This window comes from Lupinus angustifolius, chromosome LG16 (assembly GCF_001865875.1).
Source record: "Lupinus angustifolius cultivar Tanjil chromosome LG16, LupAngTanjil_v1.0, whole genome shotgun sequence".
In the NCBI taxonomy this organism is placed as follows: Eukaryota; Viridiplantae; Streptophyta; class Magnoliopsida; order Fabales; family Fabaceae; genus Lupinus; species Lupinus angustifolius.
In genome coordinates this window covers 2595332-2617591 of record NC_032024.1, presented here as the reverse complement: position 1 = coordinate 2617591, position 22260 = coordinate 2595332, and the positions used below count along the sequence as shown (strand labels likewise).

At 32.3% G+C, this 22260-nt stretch overlaps 3 protein-coding genes and 1 long non-coding RNA gene across 14 annotated transcripts in view; 2 read left to right on the top strand and 2 right to left on the bottom strand.

Moving 5' to 3' along the window:
- Nucleotides 228–6170, top strand: LOC109330329 (BTB/POZ domain-containing protein At5g47800-like). Of its 7 annotated transcripts, none has more exons than XM_019564490.1 (7): nt 228–331; nt 507–655; nt 2842–3350; nt 3448–3517; nt 3593–3997; nt 4323–5045; nt 5494–6170. In XM_019564490.1, exons 3-7 carry the CDS (start codon nt 3292–3294, stop codon nt 6016–6018), a joined length of 1782 nt encoding a protein of 593 aa, XP_019420035.1. In that variant the 5' UTR covers nt 228–331; nt 507–655; nt 2842–3291; the 3' UTR covers nt 6019–6170. The 7 variants fall into 7 exon arrangements, with proteins under 7 accessions (XP_019420035.1, XP_019420039.1, XP_019420037.1 ...); XM_019564494.1 differs by lacking the exon at nt 228–331 and having other exon boundaries at nt 343–655; nt 2850–2903; nt 3233–3350; XM_019564492.1 differs by lacking the exon at nt 228–331 and having other exon boundaries at nt 343–655; nt 2850–2903; nt 3222–3350.
- On the top strand, nt 7012–11763 carry LOC109329883 (DNA-directed RNA polymerases IV and V subunit 4-like). 5 transcript variants are annotated; one of them, XM_019563763.1, is made up of 11 exons: nt 7012–7108; nt 7341–7393; nt 8216–8287; nt 8456–8503; nt 8652–8750; nt 9368–9479; nt 9644–9721; nt 9896–9929; nt 10002–10070; nt 11081–11184; nt 11456–11763. In XM_019563763.1, exons 2-10 carry the CDS (start codon nt 7360–7362, stop codon nt 11153–11155), a joined length of 621 nt encoding a protein of 206 aa, XP_019419308.1. In that variant the 5' UTR covers nt 7012–7108; nt 7341–7359; the 3' UTR covers nt 11156–11184; nt 11456–11763. The 5 variants fall into 5 exon arrangements, with proteins under 5 accessions (XP_019419308.1, XP_019419306.1, XP_019419307.1 ...); XM_019563761.1 differs by having other exon boundaries at nt 7058–7108; nt 7326–7393; XM_019563762.1 differs by lacking the exon at nt 7012–7108 and adding an exon at nt 7125–7140 and having other exon boundaries at nt 7325–7393.
- Nucleotides 11194–22260, bottom strand: part of LOC109329886 — a 23399-nt gene continuing 12332 nt past the window's right edge. Inside the window, exon 3 of the long non-coding RNA XR_002105593.1 lies at nt 11194–11419. This is a non-coding gene — a long non-coding RNA (uncharacterized LOC109329886). The remainder of the gene's footprint in view (nt 11420–22260) is intronic.
- On the bottom strand, nt 12349–14667 carry LOC109329881 (glucan endo-1,3-beta-glucosidase 5). The gene is made up of 2 exons (XM_019563758.1): nt 14202–14667; nt 12349–13616 (listed from the first exon to the last, which is right to left on the bottom strand). The coding sequence occupies exons 1-2, from the start codon at nt 14546–14548 to the stop codon at nt 12512–12514; spliced, it is 1452 nt and encodes a 483-aa protein (XP_019419303.1). The 5' UTR covers nt 14549–14667; the 3' UTR covers nt 12349–12511.

Here is a 22260-nt window from a genome sequence, read left to right as displayed (position 1 = left end):
AAAGTTAAGGGTTCAAATCTTACTCACCACAAAATACTAATATAGAGTCGAGATAATAACTTGGCTGGTATCATATATTCGAGCTAGGTATTTGATATATTTATTATTTACTTACTTTTATCTTTTACTATATACACTTTTGAAAAATATATAACAAAAATAAAGAAACATCAATGATGTCACAATGTGATTGTAGGAAAAAACTTTACTCTTCAAAGAAATTTATCATAGCATGCTTTTGATATATTACCATGTTGACTAGTCCCAACAAAATACTCCTCTTTCTTTTCCATGCTGTACCCTCTAATAATCTAGGCTAGGAAACATTGTGGTACACATTTTTTGTTTAGTTGGTACCCTCCCTAGTTGTTTCTAACCAAAGCTTATTAGCTATAATTGCTTATTCTGCCTTTCTATATTCTGTAACTTTCTTGCATGAAACTGCTAAAGTATTCACTTTCCAGCTTCACATGTCAATGCATGTATATGCTTGTTTCTGATCTTAGGCCACCATATATGTGACCTCACTTCTAATATTGCTGCTTCTGCTTCAATCACTTTCTTCAGTTTGTAAAGTTACTTCAAGCTTATGCAGCTTTTCCACTTCTGAATACTTTTCTGCTCATTCAAGTAGCATCAATAATATGTTCCCTGGGTATGTTTTCTTCTCTCTTTACTTTTTGAACTCTTTAGGCTTTTCCAATGCATTTTTTAGATTTTTGATGAAAGGCTTAATTTTGCTAGCATAGGGAGATAACTAGGGGCTAGAGAGAAATTTGATTAAATTATTATGTTTGACTTATCACTCTACAACAAGTTAAAGCTTAAAGTGCTTTTTTTTTCTCATTCTGTTATAAAGATGAATAGCACTTTTGTCAGATATATTAAAAAGCAATTGTGAGAAAAGCAGCACAATGAAGGTTCTGCTTATAAAAGTTTAAGAGAAAAGGAAGAAAAAGAAAATGATAAAAACCTTCAAGTGGAGGGTGGTATGAGGGTAATAACTAGTAGAGAACTTCATCAATTCATGAAGAGAATTTTCATCATCCAAGAATCTTATAGGCATGTCAATGATTCTTATGTCTTGTTGAAAGTAATAGGTGTGCCACAAACATTGTTTTTTGCTTTATCATCCACATTTGTCTGGGAAACCAAAGACCAAGTTGCATGTCAGATTTCAACAAATGAATGTTACATAATATGTTTGAAACAAATCTCATAAAAAACATGTCTAGTGTGTTGTTTTTATGAAACTAATGTGGATCTCTTTCAGTAACCAAATGAATAAAAATTGGAAGGAAAAGAGAAACAAAGGAACAAAGATGAAAAGTTTGCTTTCAAATTTCATTGTTTTGACCATACTTTAGCATAGGACCACTGCTAACCAATTTTAAGCTAAATTGAAAAAAAGTGTACATTAGTTTATATGTTAAAGTTCATTGAACACAGAGAAAGTGATTTAACAAAGTAACCTCACACAAACTTTTTAATGATATTTATCTTCTATTAGGAAGCTTTTGGTCACAGACTAGCTCTTTGCTTAGTGCATTACTTTCTCTAGGATTTCCATAGTCATGTATCCTTATCCTATATATGGGATTAGAAGTATCTTATAAAAAATTGGATAAGCAAAAAACTGCACAAGATTATAAGAATTTGACACAACATATTGAATTAAACCCTTAAAGCATTAGGTTTATGAGTCTTTTTCATATATAAAACGTTCAAATCGTTCATTCATTTCCAATGTGAGGTTTTTTCATCCGCGTCTCACACACTAGAATACCAACATTTTTTTATCTAACTGTGAGCTACTATAAAGACTCCAATAGTTTTCTGTCTCATTTAAGAGTTGATTTCCAACTTCTAAACACATAATAAATATACTTCATTAGTTTGCTGCATTATACTTTACAGTAGTTTTTTTATGTTTGTATCTTTACCCTTTTGGCCAAATAACATTGAATAAAACATGAGTATGAAAACATTCTAATTCATGCAATAGTATAAATACTGTTTAAATCATGCTTCTGCTTTATAGAAGAAATAAATATATTCATTGGTAATAGAGTTTGGTACAAAAACCTTATGAGTATGAGATATTTTTAGTCAAGGAACTGTATTGAACAGTTGACAAGTATAAAATATATCTTCAGAATGATAGTTGCATTTTTGACATGGCCTGCACTACCTTACCCAAGTTTAATATTATGTATTATGGATTGCCACATAAAAAATCACTCTGATCATTTGGATAATTTTCCAAATGGAAATATATAATTTAAGGCTAAAGCTCCTATGATCAAATCACTTAAGAGACTTAGTGTCACTTAAACTAGAGGTCTTGGAAAATCATATGCTATCAACTATTAAGATTAGGAGCATAAGAAACTTCATTTCTAACCATTGTGAAATGGAATTTGCACTGTTGGCACAACGGCAAATGCATGGCTTTATGTAGAAGAAATGGTATAGACTATTGATATTAGCATTTACCATTATCAGTTTCCATGTCCTTTTCCAACTTTTGTTTTACTTTCCCAAAAAATTGTAACAAAACAATATATATGAGTTATGTCTCATCACTCATTAGTTCTCAATTTCTCATGTTCTTCAGTTTTTTGTTACATGTCAGAACCAGAAACATATAAGTCAGTGAAAGTAACCTGCAATAACATAATTTCAATTAGGTACAGGTACTAGAGTAGAGACAAATCCACATCATTGCATGGCATCTAGCATTACTCTCTAAGCAGTTAATTACTATTCTGCAGATTCTTTCTCAGTCCATGATGGCAGAAACTCTAACTTATTATTTTTCTTTTTCCTATGAATTCAAAGGCTTTCAGATTTATATGTTGCTAACCAATGAGATTGGAGGAGCCCTTGTTTTGAAACTTGAGGTATGGCTTTCTTGCCGATTTCTGTTTCAATTTACTGGATTTTTTCATACACATATTATAAGCATGATGAGGACATGACATGATGTTGTGATCTCTTTTCTTTCCCCTCCACCTCTTTTTTTGCTTGAAATCTATGTTACTTGTGCTATGTTCTAGTGCTGCATGGCCATGTCGTAAACCGTACTAATTTGTCGAAACATGTTCATCTATGTCCTGAGCTACTTGATAACACTTTTGATTCACATGTAATAGAGTAACCATAACCAAAGCCATGTCCTTATGGAATCTGTGGAGTATCATTGAAGTTGCAGCAATTAGAGTTTATGCAGGTTTTGAAGTAGAGGTTATTCTTGATCATTGGGCTATAAATAAATAACAACAAATAGATATGAAGTTCATGAAACTTGGTACAAGGCCAGATACTTTCTACACTGAACAAGCTACCAGGTACAGAATAACAGTGTACAACTTATTTTTCCTTATCTATACACACACGCAAACACACATATATCTCACAAATTAGCATGTTTTGTCATATATGCAGAACTGTGGTTTCAGATTTGCCTGTAGACCTTGTGATAAAAATCGACGATATTACTTATCTGCTACACAAGGTATTGGAATTATATTGAGTGTTGAAATAAAATCAAAATTTAGTATAGGTTCATCTATAATTCTTCTTTTATTAGCTGCAGTCTCCACTTCTTTCAAAATGTGGCCTTCTACAAAGACTTTGCTCTGATTCAAGGGATTCCGAGAGTGTTTCTATAGAGCTTCATGATTTGCCTGGAGGGGCAGATGCTTTTGAGCTATGTGCTAAGTTCTGCTATGGAATTTCAATCAATATTAGTGCTCATAACATTGTATCCGCGCTTTGTTCCGCTAAGTTCCTCCAAATGAATGATTCCACTGAGAAGGGAAACTTTGTCGGAAAACTTGAGGCTTTCTTCAGTTCATGCATTCTTGAAGGTTGGAAGGACTCAATTGTAACACTGCAGACCACTGATAAGTTACCCGAATGGCCTGAGAATCTTGGCATAACAAGAAAGTGCATTGATTCAATTGTTGAGAAAATTCTTACAGCCCCATCACAGGTTAAAAACCAAAGAAGATGGACATGCTTGATTTAACAAAATGTTTTCTCTTTTCATTTTCTATTTGTCGTTAATAATTACAAGTATAAAGGGCAGCCCAATGCATGAGGCTCTCACTTAGTAAGGTCTAGAGATGGTAGATGTATGTATCATTTCCCTCGCAAGCGAAGAGGTTGTTTTCGATTTCAAAGATTTGTAAAAGAAATGGTGAAAACAATAAAAAAAATCTTAAACAAAACACGCCCTATGTTTTTCCGTTAGTTTTAAAGATTGTTACTTAGCATATTTCATACTTTTTCTAAATAATGATGATGATTTTGTGCAGGTTAGATGGTCCTACACCTACACTAGGCCTGGTTATACACAAAAAAAGCATCATTCTGTCCCAAAGGATTGGTGGACTGAGGATGTGTGTGATCTTAATATAGATCTTTTCAGGTGCATCATAATGGCTATTAGATCAACATATGTGCTTCCACCACAGCTTATTGGTGAGGCTTTGCATGTCTATGCCTATAAGATGTTACCCGGCGTCACAAAGCTTAAAAGTTCAGGAACTTCAGCATCATCACAAACAGAAGAATCTAAGAAAGATAGAAAAATTCTTGAAACAATTGTAAGCATGATTCCTGCAGATAGAGGGTCAGTTTCAGTCGGCTTCTTGTTAAGACTTCTCAGCATTTCAGGTCATGTCAGTGTCTCTCCATTGACCAAAACAGAACTAATAAAGAGAGCCAGCATACAGTTTGATGAGGCAACAATGAAGGACTTGCTTTATGACCAGAATGTTTATGATATCGAGTTAGTTCTAGCAGTATCGGAAAGTTTCTTGAAGCTTTGGAAAAGAATGTTCTCTGGTGCAGTGGATAACAGGAACTTTTTGAGATCAATTAGAAATGTTGGCAAGCTCATTGATTCTTACCTTCAAGTGGTGGCAAGGGATGATAATCTGCCAGTGTCGAAGTTTGTAGCTCTTGCTGAAACTGTGCCCACAATTGGTCGGTTAGAGCACGATGATCTGTACCAGGCAATTAACTTCTATCTTAAGGTGAATTATACAAAACCTCCAGCTTCTTAAACATTGTCTGTTTAGAAATATGAAAACCATTCATGACCCTTTACCAAATGGCTTAATCGCTTAGGAGAGATGGCTTGTGTCATGATATAATATCGGAGCCTCTATGATCAAATGATTTAGAGTTGTCTTTACCTGACAACTTCAACTTCTGGAGAGACAATTTATGAAAACTTGTTGAATTTTTCGTAAAGTCTCTTCTCGGATACCGGACAAATGCAAATGAAACAAGAGTTTCAGCACTTCTTGAGGACCTTGAGATGCTAAAATTATAAACTTGCTAGACAGTGTTCACATCAAAACACAAATAATAAAATCACCTGAACTACTTCATTATAAAGAACTTAGGGGTAAGCTTTTACTCCATAGCTACTTTTGTGGTACCTGTCCATGATATGGTTTATATTCAATGCATAAACAGGTACATCCTGATCTTAGCAAGGCTGATAAGAAGCGCATGTGTCAGATTCTAGACTGCCAAAGACTATCCCCGGAAGTGCGCGCACACGCAGTCAAAAACGATCTTCTGCCATTAAGAACAGTGGTGCAACTTCTCTACTTTGAACAAGAGAAAAGCTCTAAGGTAACAACCACTAGCCACAAGCTGCAAAAACCACATGAGCTAGTTAAGAAAACACCAGCAACAAGAGATAGCCTTGGTAAGCAAACTTTAGAGCTCGAAAAAGAAGAACTCGATAGAGAAGAAGTACTCACAAGAAAAACCTCTCTTAATGAAAGCAGAGAAAAGGGTACACACAAAACAAAAAGATCAGATGGTAAGTTAGCATTGGAGTTAGAAAGAAAGATGGTTATAAGAGGAGAAACTGAGGAGAAAAGGACAGAAAAGGGAAGTGGAGTTAAAGAAGAAGGTAACTTGGATCCTAAGAAAACTATGCAAAGGGTAAGAAGTAATAAATCAGAACATGGCCGTGAAAAGGGAAGATAGATATAATAGTAGTAAGAATAATCTTTGAAGAATTCAAAGAAAATCTCATCTTTTCTATGTGTACTTTGTAACCTTAATTCTTATGATTTCTATTATACATGTCATAAATGTAAGCAGGGTTGTATTTATTATTATCAAGGATGACATTGCACAAATGCAGTTGAATTTGACAGAGTATAAGGCTATATGCATCTACATGGAAGAAGGTTATGTGCTCAAATCTCGGAAATCACTGGGTCGGAGTCTCGTTCACTAGGACGCATTTTTATTCAATTTTTTACATCAAAGTTTCACAAAGTTAATTATGCAGCATAAATCCATTTGATTGAAAGTATTTGGTTGATGTTGTGCTGTATAAACATTGGTTCGTTATATTAATAAGATGTATTCTACACATATAAATCTCTATCATGTACCTCAGAATACACATAAAAATGAGTTGAGAAATGTTACACTCTTATGAATAGATAGGATAAGAATGTGATGGTGTATGAAAAGTATTACAAATAAATGATAAACTAATTGTGTATAAATCTGTAAACTGACAGTACATATGTCAAAATCTCAAATGGGTGAAAACATTAAAAACATTGACTTTAAAAATACCACTATGGGTTCTCTAAGTAGGATGTGATATTATCAAGGAGCTAAGTGAGGAAAAATGTTTCCTCATGATTCACTCTCTTAATTGATTCTTATAGTGTTATATGTTCTTTTTTTGGTACATAAAAAAAGAAGAACATATAGCTTAATTTTCTCATTTTGAATTAAATAAAGAGTTTTCTTATTAATAACTAATTAACGAGGTGTACTTAGTAATCAAATAATCAATTATTTAAATTATTGATCACTTCTAATGAGAAAATTTCATTACTAAAGTACCAACAATAAAAGCATAAAAATTTCATATGGTATTACTAATTTATACAAAAATAAAATGTGTTTTTTAACACTGTCAATAAATCTATATATCATTTATATATTAAACTCAACAAACGAATCCTTTCTCTTCAGACATTAAATAAAAATCCACTCTTGTTTTGGGTATCTCACTGAATTTACCTCTTTCTTCTCTGTCTTCACTCGCTTTGTAAGTGCAACTCAAAACTTCATTTTGAATTTAATGAGTGACCCATGTTTCTGTTCTTCCCCAAATCAACGCATGTCAAACAAAAATCATTTCTTTTCAACATATGAATTTGAGATGTTTATTTTACATATGAATTTGAGTTGTTTATTGACTATTATAATAACACTAACAACCCTTGAAATCAATGAGTTGTTTAATTTACATGCATTACTCTCAGCATCAATTTTTGCAGGCTGAACCAGGTTTTGACAATGTCAGACAAAACAGCTTCGATGTTAAATAAAGGTCTGCTCCTACATCCATAGTTCCAATTTATTTATTTTCTTCATTTTCCCATTTTCTTAATTTTTTTAATCTCATTTTGGTGATAGGGTTGAATTTATTGTTAGAGTGAGTGGTTTATTCTTTTGTTGCATCACAATGTACAAATTTTCTTTTAGGGTTGGGTTGGGTTTATTCTACCACTTATAATCTTTCAGGATATGATATGGTAAAGTTGAGTTTTTTAATTATAAATGCATGTATATATGTATATATTAAGGTTAGAGATGTCTTTGATTAATTTATCCTTTGATTTGCATATGCTGCTTAAAGCCCATACCTTAAGTAGTGTATGGTAGATGTGGTAGAGGCCTAGAACGGGAAGGAACATAATATATGAGTTCTTGTCCATGTTTGTCATATTGTATCTTATAAATAGATTTGACCATGTTATGAGGGTTAAAAAGTGGGTGGAACCAAAGAGAACACCTTTGTCGGATTCTCTTCTGTTGGCACACCAAATGGAGTTGGTCTAGTGTTGTATGGCACTGTTAGATCCTTAGGATGACCAAAAGGTCAAGGGTTTGATTCCTGGGAGCGACACTTATTGGGAGGGCAACCACGCACCCCGAAAGTGATTAGTTCCTTACTCAAAAAGGATGAGGGGATACCCTTGGTAGTACCGAAAAAAATTACTCATATTAGATTTTGTGTTGACACCTTAACATGTTTGTTTATCGTCTTGCTATCATCGACCAGTGGAACTTGGCAGCTGCTCATGTTTTAAAACAGTTTTGTGATTTAAGCAATTGATTGTCTTGTTTTTCTCTGTTTCTTTCTCGGTAGGAGGCCTCAAAGGGAAAGATGACAGTGCAACAAAATCAGCAAAGGGGAGGAGGGTTCAGTTTTCTAAAGAAGGTTAGCATAGTTTTCCACTATCTTCTTACTGCTTCTCAGTTGTGTATGCAAGTACTACACCATGTTTCTGATGCATCTGGTGCTTGAACTGAAGAGATTGGGATATTTATCATGTTTACAATTAGTTGTGCAATTGCCTTTCTGAAATTATTTGGTTGTACATTGTAGGTCCATTTGAATCCATGATGAGTGATTCACCAAATGCTGGCGGCAAAGGTAAGGATGTGATTCCTAAAGTTATTATTGTGTTCATCTTTTTGGCGACTTTAGATTCTCATTTCTGACACATGTACAAATAGATTGCTCTTTCTTTTCTTTCCTCCTAAATTGTGTTTCTTTGCTTGAACTATTTTCCATTCTCAAGGTGATTTTAGCAAAGGAGGAAAGGGAGACAAGGTTGCAAATGGTAAAAAGACTTCGGCGTCAAAAGAAGCACAGGCTTCAGATCCTAAGATTGGTCAAGGTTGTGCTTGCCTTCATTGTCTCTTATTTGTATTTTGTGTGATTTTTGTAAATCATATATTACTAAGTGGTCCCTATATTTAAGTGTCTTGGGTCAATCATACAACACAGTAGAGAAATTTAGGGTAAATATAAACCATAAGATTCAAGCAGGGTGGATGGAATGGCAGAGTGCATCAGGTGTCATATGTGGTAGAAAGATGTCACTCAAGCTCAAGGGGAAAAGTTACTGCACAACTATAAAACACACAATGTTATATGGACTGAATTTTGTGCAGTAAAATGTCAATAAGAGAATAAACTCAATATAACATAGATGAAAATGTTACGTTGGACGGCTAGACATACTAGACAAGATAGGATTAGGAATGAACGCATTAGGAAGGAAGTTGGGGTAGCTCATATTGTAGAAAATATGGTATTTGGGCATGTATGAAGGAGACTGTCGTTCAATCCATGTAGCCGACCCCACATTGTGGGACTAAGACTTGGTTGTTGTAGTACTTGTATGTTAACTGTTAATTAGCCATCTGGGTTAAGTCACTCTACTAACATAATTTTCATTATAACTTTGAATATAATATTAACGATATTAATTCTATTTGGTGATATATGCAGAACTTCCAGAAAATGTCAAATGCCTGATGGATTGTGAGGCTGCAGATATCTTACAAAGAATTCAGGATCAAATGGTCAATTTATCTAGAGATCCATCTATCAAAATCCCTGTGTGAGGACACTGAGCTTCTCTTTTTATTGAAAAGGATACATTGTTAATTAAGGTTTATGATAATATCTATTTGAGTGATGTGAACTTTTTCTTTATTTTCCACCTACTGGGACTAAGGCTTGGTCGTTGTTGTTGTTGAACTTTTTCTTTATCTTCTGTTGTAGGTCATTTGACAAGGGGCTGCAGTATGCCAAAAGCAATAGTAAATATGCAAAGCCTGAGTCTGTTGGGCAGAATCTTCAGTATCCTAAATCTTTCAGTTTGTTGTGTTTAAACGTGTGAGCGCACTTGTGTGTGCCCTCTATCTGTGTCTAAATGTGTTTTCATGGATAACTGGCGTAATTGTTTTTTTATATTGACTCTCCTCTCTTTATGTCCATTATGTTCATCTCTTAACTCAAATATTATTATAATAGACATCTTGCAGGTTATGGTGTCTCTGATAGTGAGGTACCATTCTCATTCCACCTTCCTTTCTTCTTACATATTATGTAGCATTCTTGACATCATTATCCATTGCAGATATGTGTGATTGGTAATGCTTGCCCCGATACTGCTGATGAAGCTTATGCCCTTATCCCATCATTAAAGGTATACATGCAGCATTTTGTTTTCATCCATATAAACCACAACCGAAAAAGTACGGTTTTTGGTGCTGAAGATTGTTTTCCTTTGTATAAAATATGTATTCTTTCCTCATTTGATGATCAAACATTAATAGTACGGTTTCTGAAGCACAAACACACCCTTTCAGACACACAATAACTAATGTATCACTCTGTATGCGTCCAATTAAAAAATAAAGCTCAATTACCGTTTAAAAAAAGTAAAAAAAAAACAAATTAACATGCCGAGTTACCAATTACCTAAGCTAGAGACTTGTTTGAACATCCTTCCTAACCAAGGCCACTAACTTATTTTGGTCAAATAAGATCATTGATTGTCTTATAAGATCCTCAAAGATGTTGTCAAACACTAGGCATGTATGTGTCATGTTTTCGTCCTACAGTTTTTAGTTTTTTGTGTGTCCATTTGATCCAATGTGTGAATGTATGTACTTCATAGGCCATTATCAAGCAATTGTTATCTTCCTTGGATAAATTATAGAAAACTTTGATGTTTTACTTATATGATCATATGACCTAACGTTTTGGTTACTTCAGTGATAAATTAACTTTGCATTTTGTATGAGAAAGTTATTTGAATAATAATTACTTCATGGTCCCCTATTATTCCATTCCTATCCCCTTTTAGTGTCTTTTTCTTTTGTAGTTAACATAAAATTAGGGCCATTATAAAAGTGCATGGAAAAAATTATTAGAACACGACTTCTGTAGTTTGATAGAGCATTATGATATCGTCTTTAACTGACCCCATGTAGTGAGTCTAAGGTTTGGTTGTTGTGTTGTCTAGTGTAGTTTGACCCTTTTGTCAGCCCAGGTAAGATAAATTTTTCCCACTAGTTTCCTGATTAAGATACGGCTAGACTGGTACCCAATGTTATATCATCATACATCACTTGTCAAGAAAAGATATCATTGGAAAGGAAAATATGCCAAAACGATGATGCCGACTTTTCATATTGTATGTATTTATTCCAGGGTAAGAGAAGCCTGACCGGCGAAATTGTTGAAGATGCATTGACTGAGCTTGCTAAGCTTAGACAGCCAATCTGAAGCCACATAAAGAATGAAAGTGCTTGCTGGTGAGTTTTCTTGTTTCTTGTTTAAGCTTTGACTCACTATCTTTCCTTTCTGTCTGCTTTACTAGTTTTTATATAAGTCGAATTTTATTCCACTGGAGTACAAGGGGTACTCTCCCTTACAAGGCTAAAACTATCATATCAATCCATGTTTCTACTACAGTGTAAGGGACTCAAACACCAGTCTGAGAAGGAAATGATATCTAACAATTCCACTGCATCACATGATTTCTCATTACTACTAATGATGGCTTTTCTTGCATTCTGAGTGCAGGTTTGCCTTTTAGGAGAGGTAGAAGTACATGTTATGGAAACTGTGACTTATGCAAAACACTTTATGAGCTGACTAACTGAGACAATGTAATATCAAACTTGGTTAATGTATGTTTGTTTGAAGTGTTCAGTTATATTCTATTATGCTTTATAAAGGTCTTATGTGGATGAAAAGAAGTTGAATTTTGTATGCACCAGACCATATATATTGTACATGGTAGCAACAGGATAACTTGGTAACAGTAATTGGTGATATATTTTCGATTTCCTAGTTGAAGATTATGTCATTACCTCTACATTCCAAAACCATGAAAGGATGTTTAGTCATTAGATATTTGACTAGAAAATACATAATGTAATTTATTATTCAACATGGTATATATTTCTCTCTATCTATAACTCACTTTAAAAAAACTGAAGGAACATCTTTGAATACACGCCTTGGCCTTTTATGCATTATATAATTGTATTCGGGTTAACAGTGATGCTTCTAGGTGGTAACCAACTCCATGTCCTTAAGTAATGTGACATGAAGTATAACTAAACCAGCTATATAAATTTTTTACATCATTAGCATAAATATGCAATTAACCACTTTATATAGCTGATCTAACCACACGATATATCTCATTACTCTTATAGAAGTATGTAGAATCACCCTTGTTTCTTGTTTTGCAATTCTGTTTATGAATTGCTCAAATGCTAGAAAAGACATGGACTTAATAAACACAAGTTCCTTAGTACTGCAATACTATCTCATTACACTTCCTACAAATGCATACTGTAATGCATATCCTCCTTCAAACTTAGATAGAAGTTGAGAGCATATATGAAATTAATATGTGTAATAATGTTCAATACATAATGTTCAATACATAATGTTCATACAGTCTCTTATATGATACAATGACTGAATCATATGATGGGTTCCTACAAACTAAGAATGCTTTTGGATATTTCTAAGATTAAATAAATAGTATATGACAAGCTATTCTAGTTTTAACAGTCTCAGAAGGGGGACAATGAAAAACCCACTTATGAAACCTCTTAATAACATTCAAAGCCAAAATGTTCCATGTAAAACTAAAATTAATACTAGAACCCACCACAGATATGTTGTTCGAGATGTAGATGAATGTGAACCTTTATCTGTAACTCCTACAAGAAAACGACAATCACCAACCGAAGGGTCTAGGAATGTAACCATACCAAGGCCATCAAAATCACAGCTTCTTGAATCTTGCATTTGAAGCTGATAGTAGCTGTTAAAAGCATAAGAGATGTTACCCTTCTCCCCGATTTCATTACACGAACCACCATAGTTAAGAGTGGTGCAGTCGGCAATACTGCATGCAAGTCTCATGTGATTAACTACATTGGCCAAATCACTGGTGGGGTTTGCCACACACCATCTAGATGGAAGATACTGAACATTCTTTGCATTTTTCAATTCCTTGTTTCCAAGTCCAAGGTTCAATGCATACTTAGCCTGACCATCAAAAGAGAATATCCCCCAATGTCTTTCAAAGTTTCCTGGAAGAGTGCTCTTAGCTCCTTCATCAAGCAGACTGAAAAGATAAACATCCATAGGGGGAGTTTCTGGCCTCAAGGGGGTCCCTTTGTTACCTAAGACATGGTTAATAAGTCCTTGATTGAAAACCCTTGCTGCAGTGATATTAGCGCCAACGGCTCCGTCTGAGGGCCAACCAATTTCTCCGATCACAATAGGCATCTGACTGTATCCGAGTTTACTGAGGGCTGCAACTAAAGTGTCATAGTTTCCATCAAATGCGTTGGTGTAAACATTTGCACCATCTGTGACAGAATGAGTAGTGCCCTCGAAGAATGCGTACTCTTGGGGGAAATCTGCATTGCCATAAAGGCTGAGAAATGGGTAGATATTAACAACAAATGGTGAACCATTTGAGTTGAGGAACTGAACCAGTTGAGTCATGATCTGGGTCAGTTCAGGACGGAATGCCCCTTGGGAAGGAAGTGCCGACTCATAGGCATCTGCGTTGCACGGGACGACTAGCTTTACATAACCAGCAAGATTTGCTTTAACTAAAGACTGTTGTATATTGAGTAACGCGGGCATGACCAAGTTCTGAAATTGACCATTATAACTCGAAAGGAATGGCTCATTTCCAACAGCAACATACCTTCAGTAAAAAATTAAAGGATGAGATCCCTAAAGTTTATAACATGGACAAACATTCCTAATCATTCATAATAGCTTTGACCAACTTAAACTTGCAATTAAGAACTGAAAGATTAAAAGTTAAAATTTATAACAATGCAAAACACTCCTCGATCTTGATTGAATACAACTTTTGATTTGAGTTATTGAATTCACCCTTGGTTCCTCATTTTTTATGACTTAGATCCTCAAAATATTTAAAAAAACTTTGACATATATCAAAAAAGAAAATTCAATGCACGATGATATGGTTTTGCATATCTTAACCAACTGAATTCAATGAAACATAAGTACCTAGTGTTTGATGCAATCAACATCTTCAGTGTAAAATAAAGCTAGTCATGGTGAAATAAGACTTGTATAAATAAAACATCCCAAAATTGTGAACACTCTCCAAAAAGCTAATTGAATAAACACTTAAGTAAATTGTTTACCCAAAACAGAATAGCATACATATTAAAACCCGAAACATTGTTAAGGTAAAAGGTTGGATTTTGAAAGATATTCTTGACATTGAAGAGAGAGAGAAAAAGAGAGGAATAGGAACCTGATATCAGCACCACCTTTACCCATATAAGAAGAAACATTCTGATGAACCCAAAAATCAGCAGCAGAAGATGAAGAACTTAAGAGTGGTAACATCTCATTAGGGATCCCAACCATAACTTGAATCCCACTTCCCATAAGTGCCTTTAACACATCAGAGTCAGCCTCAAAAAGCTTCACTTTTTGGATCTTGTTCTCTCTTAACAGATCAACCACAGTGGTTGGTTTCAACCTGTGGAATGATATTGCACCCCAGTTAACCCCAATGGCTGATTTCACTGCAATGGGACATGCCACAATGACCCATGATAGGAAGAAGAGAAGAGTGGTTAATCTAGGTTCTAACATGGGTTCTAACAGTCAAAATTATGGTAAAGATTGAAACTTTATGTAGTCATTAAGAGGTTTTTTGAAGGTGGTGGAGGATGATGATCTTACACTGTGTCAGTTCTTGTGTATGAGTAAAGATGAAGATAGCTTTAAGTGTGGTTTGATTTAAGAGCTAGCGGCAAGTGATGTCAAAAAACTAAAGAAAATGTGATATACTTTTACATTTATATTCTTATGTTTTATTATAATAAGACAAAAAATTTACAGTTCAAATTAAAGGAAAAATTGTACTTGTCTCTCTCATTAATGAAGTCCGACCCAAAAGGATTATAAGTAACCAAAATTCCTTATTTTTCTAATTTCTTTTATGTCGGTGTCAATTACTCACGATCAAACAAATATTTTGTATTTTTCTGAACAAAAAACATTATATCATCACAACAATACTAAGTAGTGAATAATATATCCATTCTATGTTTTGTTATATTATAACTTCTCCATGTGCAAATCCATTCATATTTTAGAAATACAATATATAATTATACTTTATTTTTCAATTATATCATGATTACTAATCATATTTTATATAATTTATATATTGACAGTGTAAAAATATATACACAATTAATAAATCATCTATCATTTATTTGTATTATTTTTATTTGAAAGACATGATAATTGAAAAACATTGTCAATGATATAGTAAAAGTATAAAAAAGTTACACTATCAACACTAACATTTTTCTCTCTTTTTAATATGTATTAAATGATGTTATTTTAGTTAAATTACATTAAATTTCTTAGATAATAAGAATAAGATATAGAAGCACAATCATATAGTTGTTGGTAATTGGTATGATAAATTATTGTGATGTATTCATATTTTAAGATTTGATTGATAATAACAAAAAAAAAAGGATTTGATTGATAATTTAATGAGTATATAAATAATTGCATGACATTTTATATTTCAAAAGAATGTATCACTCTAAATATAGTAAATTATAGTTGATTATAAAAATAATTAATTATTAAATTTTAAACTTAAATATATTTTTTAATCGATCATTTATCATATAAACGAATAGGTAAGATGATGCTATCACATGAAGGCAGTGCTTGATGCAATCACAAAATATTAAGGTCCTCTTATTCTCACTAATCAGTACACTAGCTTGGCTTTATTATATGACACTTGTGGGGCAGAGATCCTCAAGAATATAGGACCTATGCCTTTCTATCCTCCACTCTAGGAGATGCTTCCATGTTTAGTTCACTTTAAATTCAATTTATTTAGACTTATATATGTTTTTGGTCTATCTAAATATTGATTGTTTTGAATTTCATTTCCACATTTCATTTATTCTATGATAATTTGTAAAAAAAATTCTAATTTGTTTTTAGCTCTAAAGTATGGATATGTTGAATAATCTCACTGTTGGTGTTGTATTTGTGAATGATACAAATTTCTAGAGTATCAAAAAATTAAAAATTAAAAACATAAAGATGAAGATCTATATATATCTGATACGTTTTCAACAAAGATACATTTTATCAATTTTATAAATTATTCTACTATATTTTCTAGTTTTGGTACTTGAAATTTTGGAGGACAATGATTTATGATTTTCATTATATTTTCTATTTTTGATATTTTGATTTACTTACAATTATATCATACTTTATGTATTTTTTACTATTTTATGCATGTATCCCAAAATGAATTATATACTATATTTTATAAAAAAATATGTGTTGACATATCGGATACGTATCATATTTGACACGTGTTGTGCTTACCTAACATAAGTTTGAATGAAAAATATTAACATACTCTAACAAAAGTCCTATTAGCAAGGACATAAATGAAAAAAAAGTTATTTTTATACTACTAATTAAGGTTATTCCCTCATCATGGTAAGGAATTAATCTTTTTCACATTCGAGATTGTCCCTCTCAACTAGTGTCGTTCTCAAGAATTGAACTTTTGATATTTCAATCATTTTAGAATCTAACGAGTTTTATATCACTAGACCAACATTTCGTTAGTAAAGTTATACATTTTGAATAAAACCAAAATTCTCTTTCTTAAAAAATCTTGATTTGAAAAGACTTAAAGGTGGTAAATGGGAAACATGTTAAGCTTCCTTTAACACTAAAGAATTAAAATAAATTTAAGGCTTTTTAAACCAAGATACTTATTCTATTCCACCCAAGTGTGATAATTCTAAAGCAGTTGATTAAATTAAACATATTGCTGATAGTGATTATCAATGAGGATTAGAATCACTTTCTATAATAAAGTTTTTTGTATCTTGCATTCCAAGTCATCTAAAGCTCAATTTTTTATTACAGAAAGAGAGTTATCATCTTCTCACTCATTCTAACAAAATTCAATGTACAACAAGAGTCACATTATTATAACATTGAAAAATATTTTAATCCATAATACACACATGTCTTTTTTTCTTAACTTCTGTAAAAAAATATTTTTTTTATCAAAAACTCACTCTATTTTTTATGAAATACAAAATAATATAATGAGGTAAATCTCGATATAACAGAACATTACTTACTTTTTTTTTTGGTATTATCAAAGATATTTCTTGTTTTTTTGTAAAGAACTAATCTCTTTTATGGTGTGTAACTACCCTTTTAATAAATGTTGCTCTCATGGAGTCGAATCTAACATTTTGGAAATTACTTACCTTTTCAAAAAATACTATTATATAAAAAGACTCACTTCAAAGAAAATTAGTACTGTAATTGATTATTGCTGTTTATCTTATTCTATGATATATTTTTACTATGTTCCCAAATAATCTTGTCTAAATCTTTACTTACTAAAGGGAGAGAGATTTATACATGTCCCTTATACCAATATTCTGTGGCTGCACACAGATTGACCAATATTTTGTTGAGTCCACAAATCCTTCAATTGTGCAGTCACAATTTTCATATTCTAAAGGAATCTTACACTTTTCAGTATGTTATTATGCCTTATATATTCTATCCAAAGTTTTATTTTGTTGAATTTATTGAAGTACGAAGTCTCATATTGGATATAAAGGGAAGAGTGTAAGAGTTTATAAGTAGAAAAAATTCATAGAACTAATATTGTAAAGTTTTGGTTCAAAATAATGGAACAACCCAATAGTTGGAGGCTCTCTGATTGGACTATGGTAGAACAAATTTTAATATGTTAATAGAAAATTTGTATAAACATGGGCATTAACAGAATGCCATTCCTACATGTAGGGATCATGGATTGGTTTTAGTGCCCCTTTTATTTTATATTCAAAATAACTTTACTAGCTTTTGAAGGATTGTAAAAGGAAACATATCTTTTTCTAAGGTTAAAGTAAATCCAGATATTGATATTCTCAACCAGCACAAAAAGGCTTAAAAAAAGTGCTTTTGCTAGTGTCATGAGTTATTTAATTAAAAGTCAGCACTGAAAAGCAAGATTATCTGAAATTCTTCATTCAGCAAAAAAAACCATTGGTGATTCCTCATTTAGAGACACCTTATCTTTCCTCTCTTTATAACTCAAAGAATCCAAACAAAAATTGGGGTGGTTGGTATATACATTCTTTCCCCAGTTTCTCACATGTATTCTTGCATCGTAAGCAATCCAATCCGAGTGGGGAACATCCACAGGTATGTGAGACTAATTCTCCCAATGAGTATTTTTTTCATCCACAAGACTACCCGAAACTTTGCTTAAGGGGATAAGTATGTACCACTTGAACAAACATCCGTTGGTGGTTGGTATATAATATAGAAAAAACTTATATATCACACTTTCACTACTCATTGTTGAGTAGCTTTTGTCTGCCATCTCATAAAAGAGTGAGATAAGGCAAAACAATATTTGCATATGCTTATCACTTCCAAGCTCTTTTTTGCATCAACATTGCACCAAGACTATGCAATTTTCTATAGAATCACAATTGCTAGAGATATCTTCACTACTTTAGTCACTCAATATTTTCTTAGACTTATCAGAAAGAATGTTGCATGATGCACATCATTCCAAAACAAACTTTAATTTCTTAATTGGTATCATTGTGTATTAATTAATCATAATAAATATTTTCTATGGTTAGAGCACACCTCATTTGTGTTGGTTTAACAAGGTTGTTTTATATATGATATCACATATAACCTGTGTTACAAAAAATGTAAATTGATGTCATAATAAATAATTTCTATGCAGTACTAAGCAACAATCTTACTGTTGTGCCTAAAAGTGGAAACATGTTAGGTTAGACCAGAATTTGCCTTAAACATGCACAACCTATATAGCACGTATGAGTTTGGGTTTGGCCTGTTTAAAAAAAATTCAAAGTCTAGGTCTGACATATTTAAAAGTCTGGCATGATCTGTTAGTCTGTTTAAATGTCTGTTATACTATATAATATTAAAATAGGTCATTATGTCTACATTTAAATAGGCTAATTTTCATACTTTTAATTAGACTCTTCTAACCCTAACAATTAAGTTATATTTTTATATTATATAATATACTAAAATTGTATAATAAGAAGATATTATATAATTTAACTAAATAAGTTGGTTTGTTAGGCTTAATAGGACTTTTAGATGACCTAAAGTGTAACGGTTAGTAAATAGATTTTTCAAAAAACCTGAGTCTGGTCTGTTTACGAAACAAATCTAGTCTGATCTAACCTGTTATAGGCCAAATAATAGACACCTGATAGGTAGTTTAGCCTATTTCTACCCTTAGTTGCCCCAAACTCATCCTATATAGTAAAGAAGTTTGATATACCTTAAAAAACATATTAATCTAACTCACCATCTTTCTCACTGTATGCATCAAAACCTATCATATATTTAGGACTAGACTTCAAATCTCATATTATAAATTGATTAACTAGAAATGAATCATAATATATGTGTTGATAGTTTCAGTCCAATGGACTTAACAGGTAAGCTTCCACCATATCATCATAAAGCTTTCCATTCATGAAAAACAGAAGACCTTCTGTGCCACTTGTTAAAGGAAACAAGATAATATTGTTTACACAAACATAGGATAAATAATCATAATTATGCACTGGACTAATCACTCATCTCTTCTTTTGTAAAAGTTTGTCCAAAGATGAGAAAATAAAAGAGGAGGGAAGAAAAATAAATTAGTAAAAAGAAGACCCTTTAGGCCTTATAAGTATACCACTTGCTAAAGGAAATGAGTTAAAGAATTTACATAAACAATCATAATTCTTGTTTGGACCAATCCATGCTTTTGAAAGGGTTATCCAATGAAAAGAAAATCACACTACTTAGAGAAAAAATACTTGAAGAAAAAGAAAGACAGAAGGTAAAAACATCAATATAAAGTTTGTGCTATGTTTTGTGATTGGATTTGTTTTTGGCACACACATACTTTTATTTATATATATATATATATAACTATAACTCTTACAATTCAACACCAATATCTATATGTTACTGATTAATTGATCATCAATATAAAGGTTGTGCAAATACAAATAAGTTAGAAACTTCAGCAGAAAATTAAACAACAAACTTCAACTACATATGCATTCATATATAACATCAAAATATGTGGATTAACAAATATGGATTCCAAGTACTTGAGAGGTTAATTCACTCCAAGTGATTTGAAAGAAATAGAGAGACAAAATAAAAACAGATATAAACATAAGCAATTAATCATGACCATGGTTTTCATTTTTCATTTGGCTTCAACCTTTGAAACACTTATAAGATCAGTGTAGCCAACTTTTCTCCTCATGCAGATTGTCAAATTTGCAGCATCAACTTCATCCCCAACCACCACCACTCTATCTTTATCTTCCCCTTCTATGCCAACATATTCCACACCTAAACATAAACCAATATCAAATTTCACTAAACATACTTATTATGTTAATTAAGTCTTAACGGAAACAACCAATGTTTTAAATTGCAGTCACGTTGCTTTTATCACAATTGCAAAAACTTGGCCGCAATTACAGTTGTGATATCATTGCAGACACTTCATTATGGTTGAAGAGTGCAATTTAAAACATTGTAAATAAGTATAGAACCGAGAACAACGGTGTGATGAAAATTAATGGCGACTAACCACGTGTTCCAGAAGCAATCTTTAGTACTCTACTCCTGCACTTCTGGCTATGCATTTCCACCTTCATCACAATTTTTTGCTGCAATTATAATCACATGCAGAAAGGGATGAGCACATTTTATATGCATGCATATAATGTGCAACAAAAAAACTATACATTTACCTTCATGTTTGTTGAATTAATTAATCCTTGGATGTATGTTTCTAAGAGCTAAGTAAGAATCAGCCACTTTGTAATGCATACACCACTCTCAGCTATACCCCTTCTTTATATATATATATATATATAGGTCAAGGGAAATAATTAGGATTGTAAAAATGTACCTTAAACTTTCACTACAAGTATTCTAGTATAGGTAAATATGGATCATATGAAAGAGTGGTTTTCACCAGAGTTTGTGTTAAATTTGTGTGAAGTGGTTGGTTTTTTCTTATTGTGAAACCTTTGACTAGTTGTGGCAGGGTCTAAAATGGTAACAGCACATGTAAGAAAATGACCAGATCATGGAATGATGTAACCGAAGATTGTTGAGGGAGATAAACTTGCATGTATTTTTTTATAGAATAAATGAAATGGAACCCTTTATTATATGTTTAATTTTGATGTTTTATACCATAGGTTTGAGTTTAGAGATGATTATTATTAGAGTTAATCTTTTTTAATAATGTAGTGAATACTAATAGTAATATTGTATAAGTATAAGAAGTTTTATACTATCTATTACCTATATAATAAAAAAACTCCATCATGACATGTGTCAACCTCTCATCAAAACTAAGGTCTCTCATGACATGTGTCAATCTCTCAATGACATGTGTCAATCTCTCAAGAACTCCCTCATGACATATGTCAATCTCTCAAGCCCTCATGACATATGTCAATCTCTCAAGCCCTCATGACATGTGATTTATTTAAAAATAAAAGAAATATGATTACCTATACAATATTAAAATATAATGTTACTATAGCAATATTAAAATAATAATAATAATAATATGAATCATAACATATTATTATTTTAGAGTTAAATAATATTTATTTTTATACTAATCTTATTTTAGAATCAAATAATAATGAAATTATAAATTTATTGATGCTTTTTTTTTATTAATAGGATACTACTAACTATATCATATCATGTTATGTATGTGTAAAAAACAATGTTGAGAAAGTCAAGCAAGATGTTAAAACCAGTAGATGATAGGGATGGCAAAAAAACCCGTACCCGTGGGTACCTGCGGGTAAAACCCGTACGGGCACGGGTACGGGTCACAAACGGGTACCCGCGGGTATTATAAACGGGTTTTTAAAAATACCCGTAGTACATACGGGCGGGTACGGGTATTATGGTACCCGTTATTATGGTACCCGTACCCGCGGGTACCCGTTATTTAGATGATTAATATATTATATTTAATTAAAATAAAAAATACATTATTCTAACATTTATTACACTATGTATATTTTTTTCTTTTACTTTATTTACATATTTTAATGAGTTTGGTGGTGAAACACCCTACAAATATTATTACATGTATAGAAAGTATATAAACACACATGTTTTACAAGGAAAGTATATATTTTTTGTTAAAAAATGAGAACAAAAAATCACAC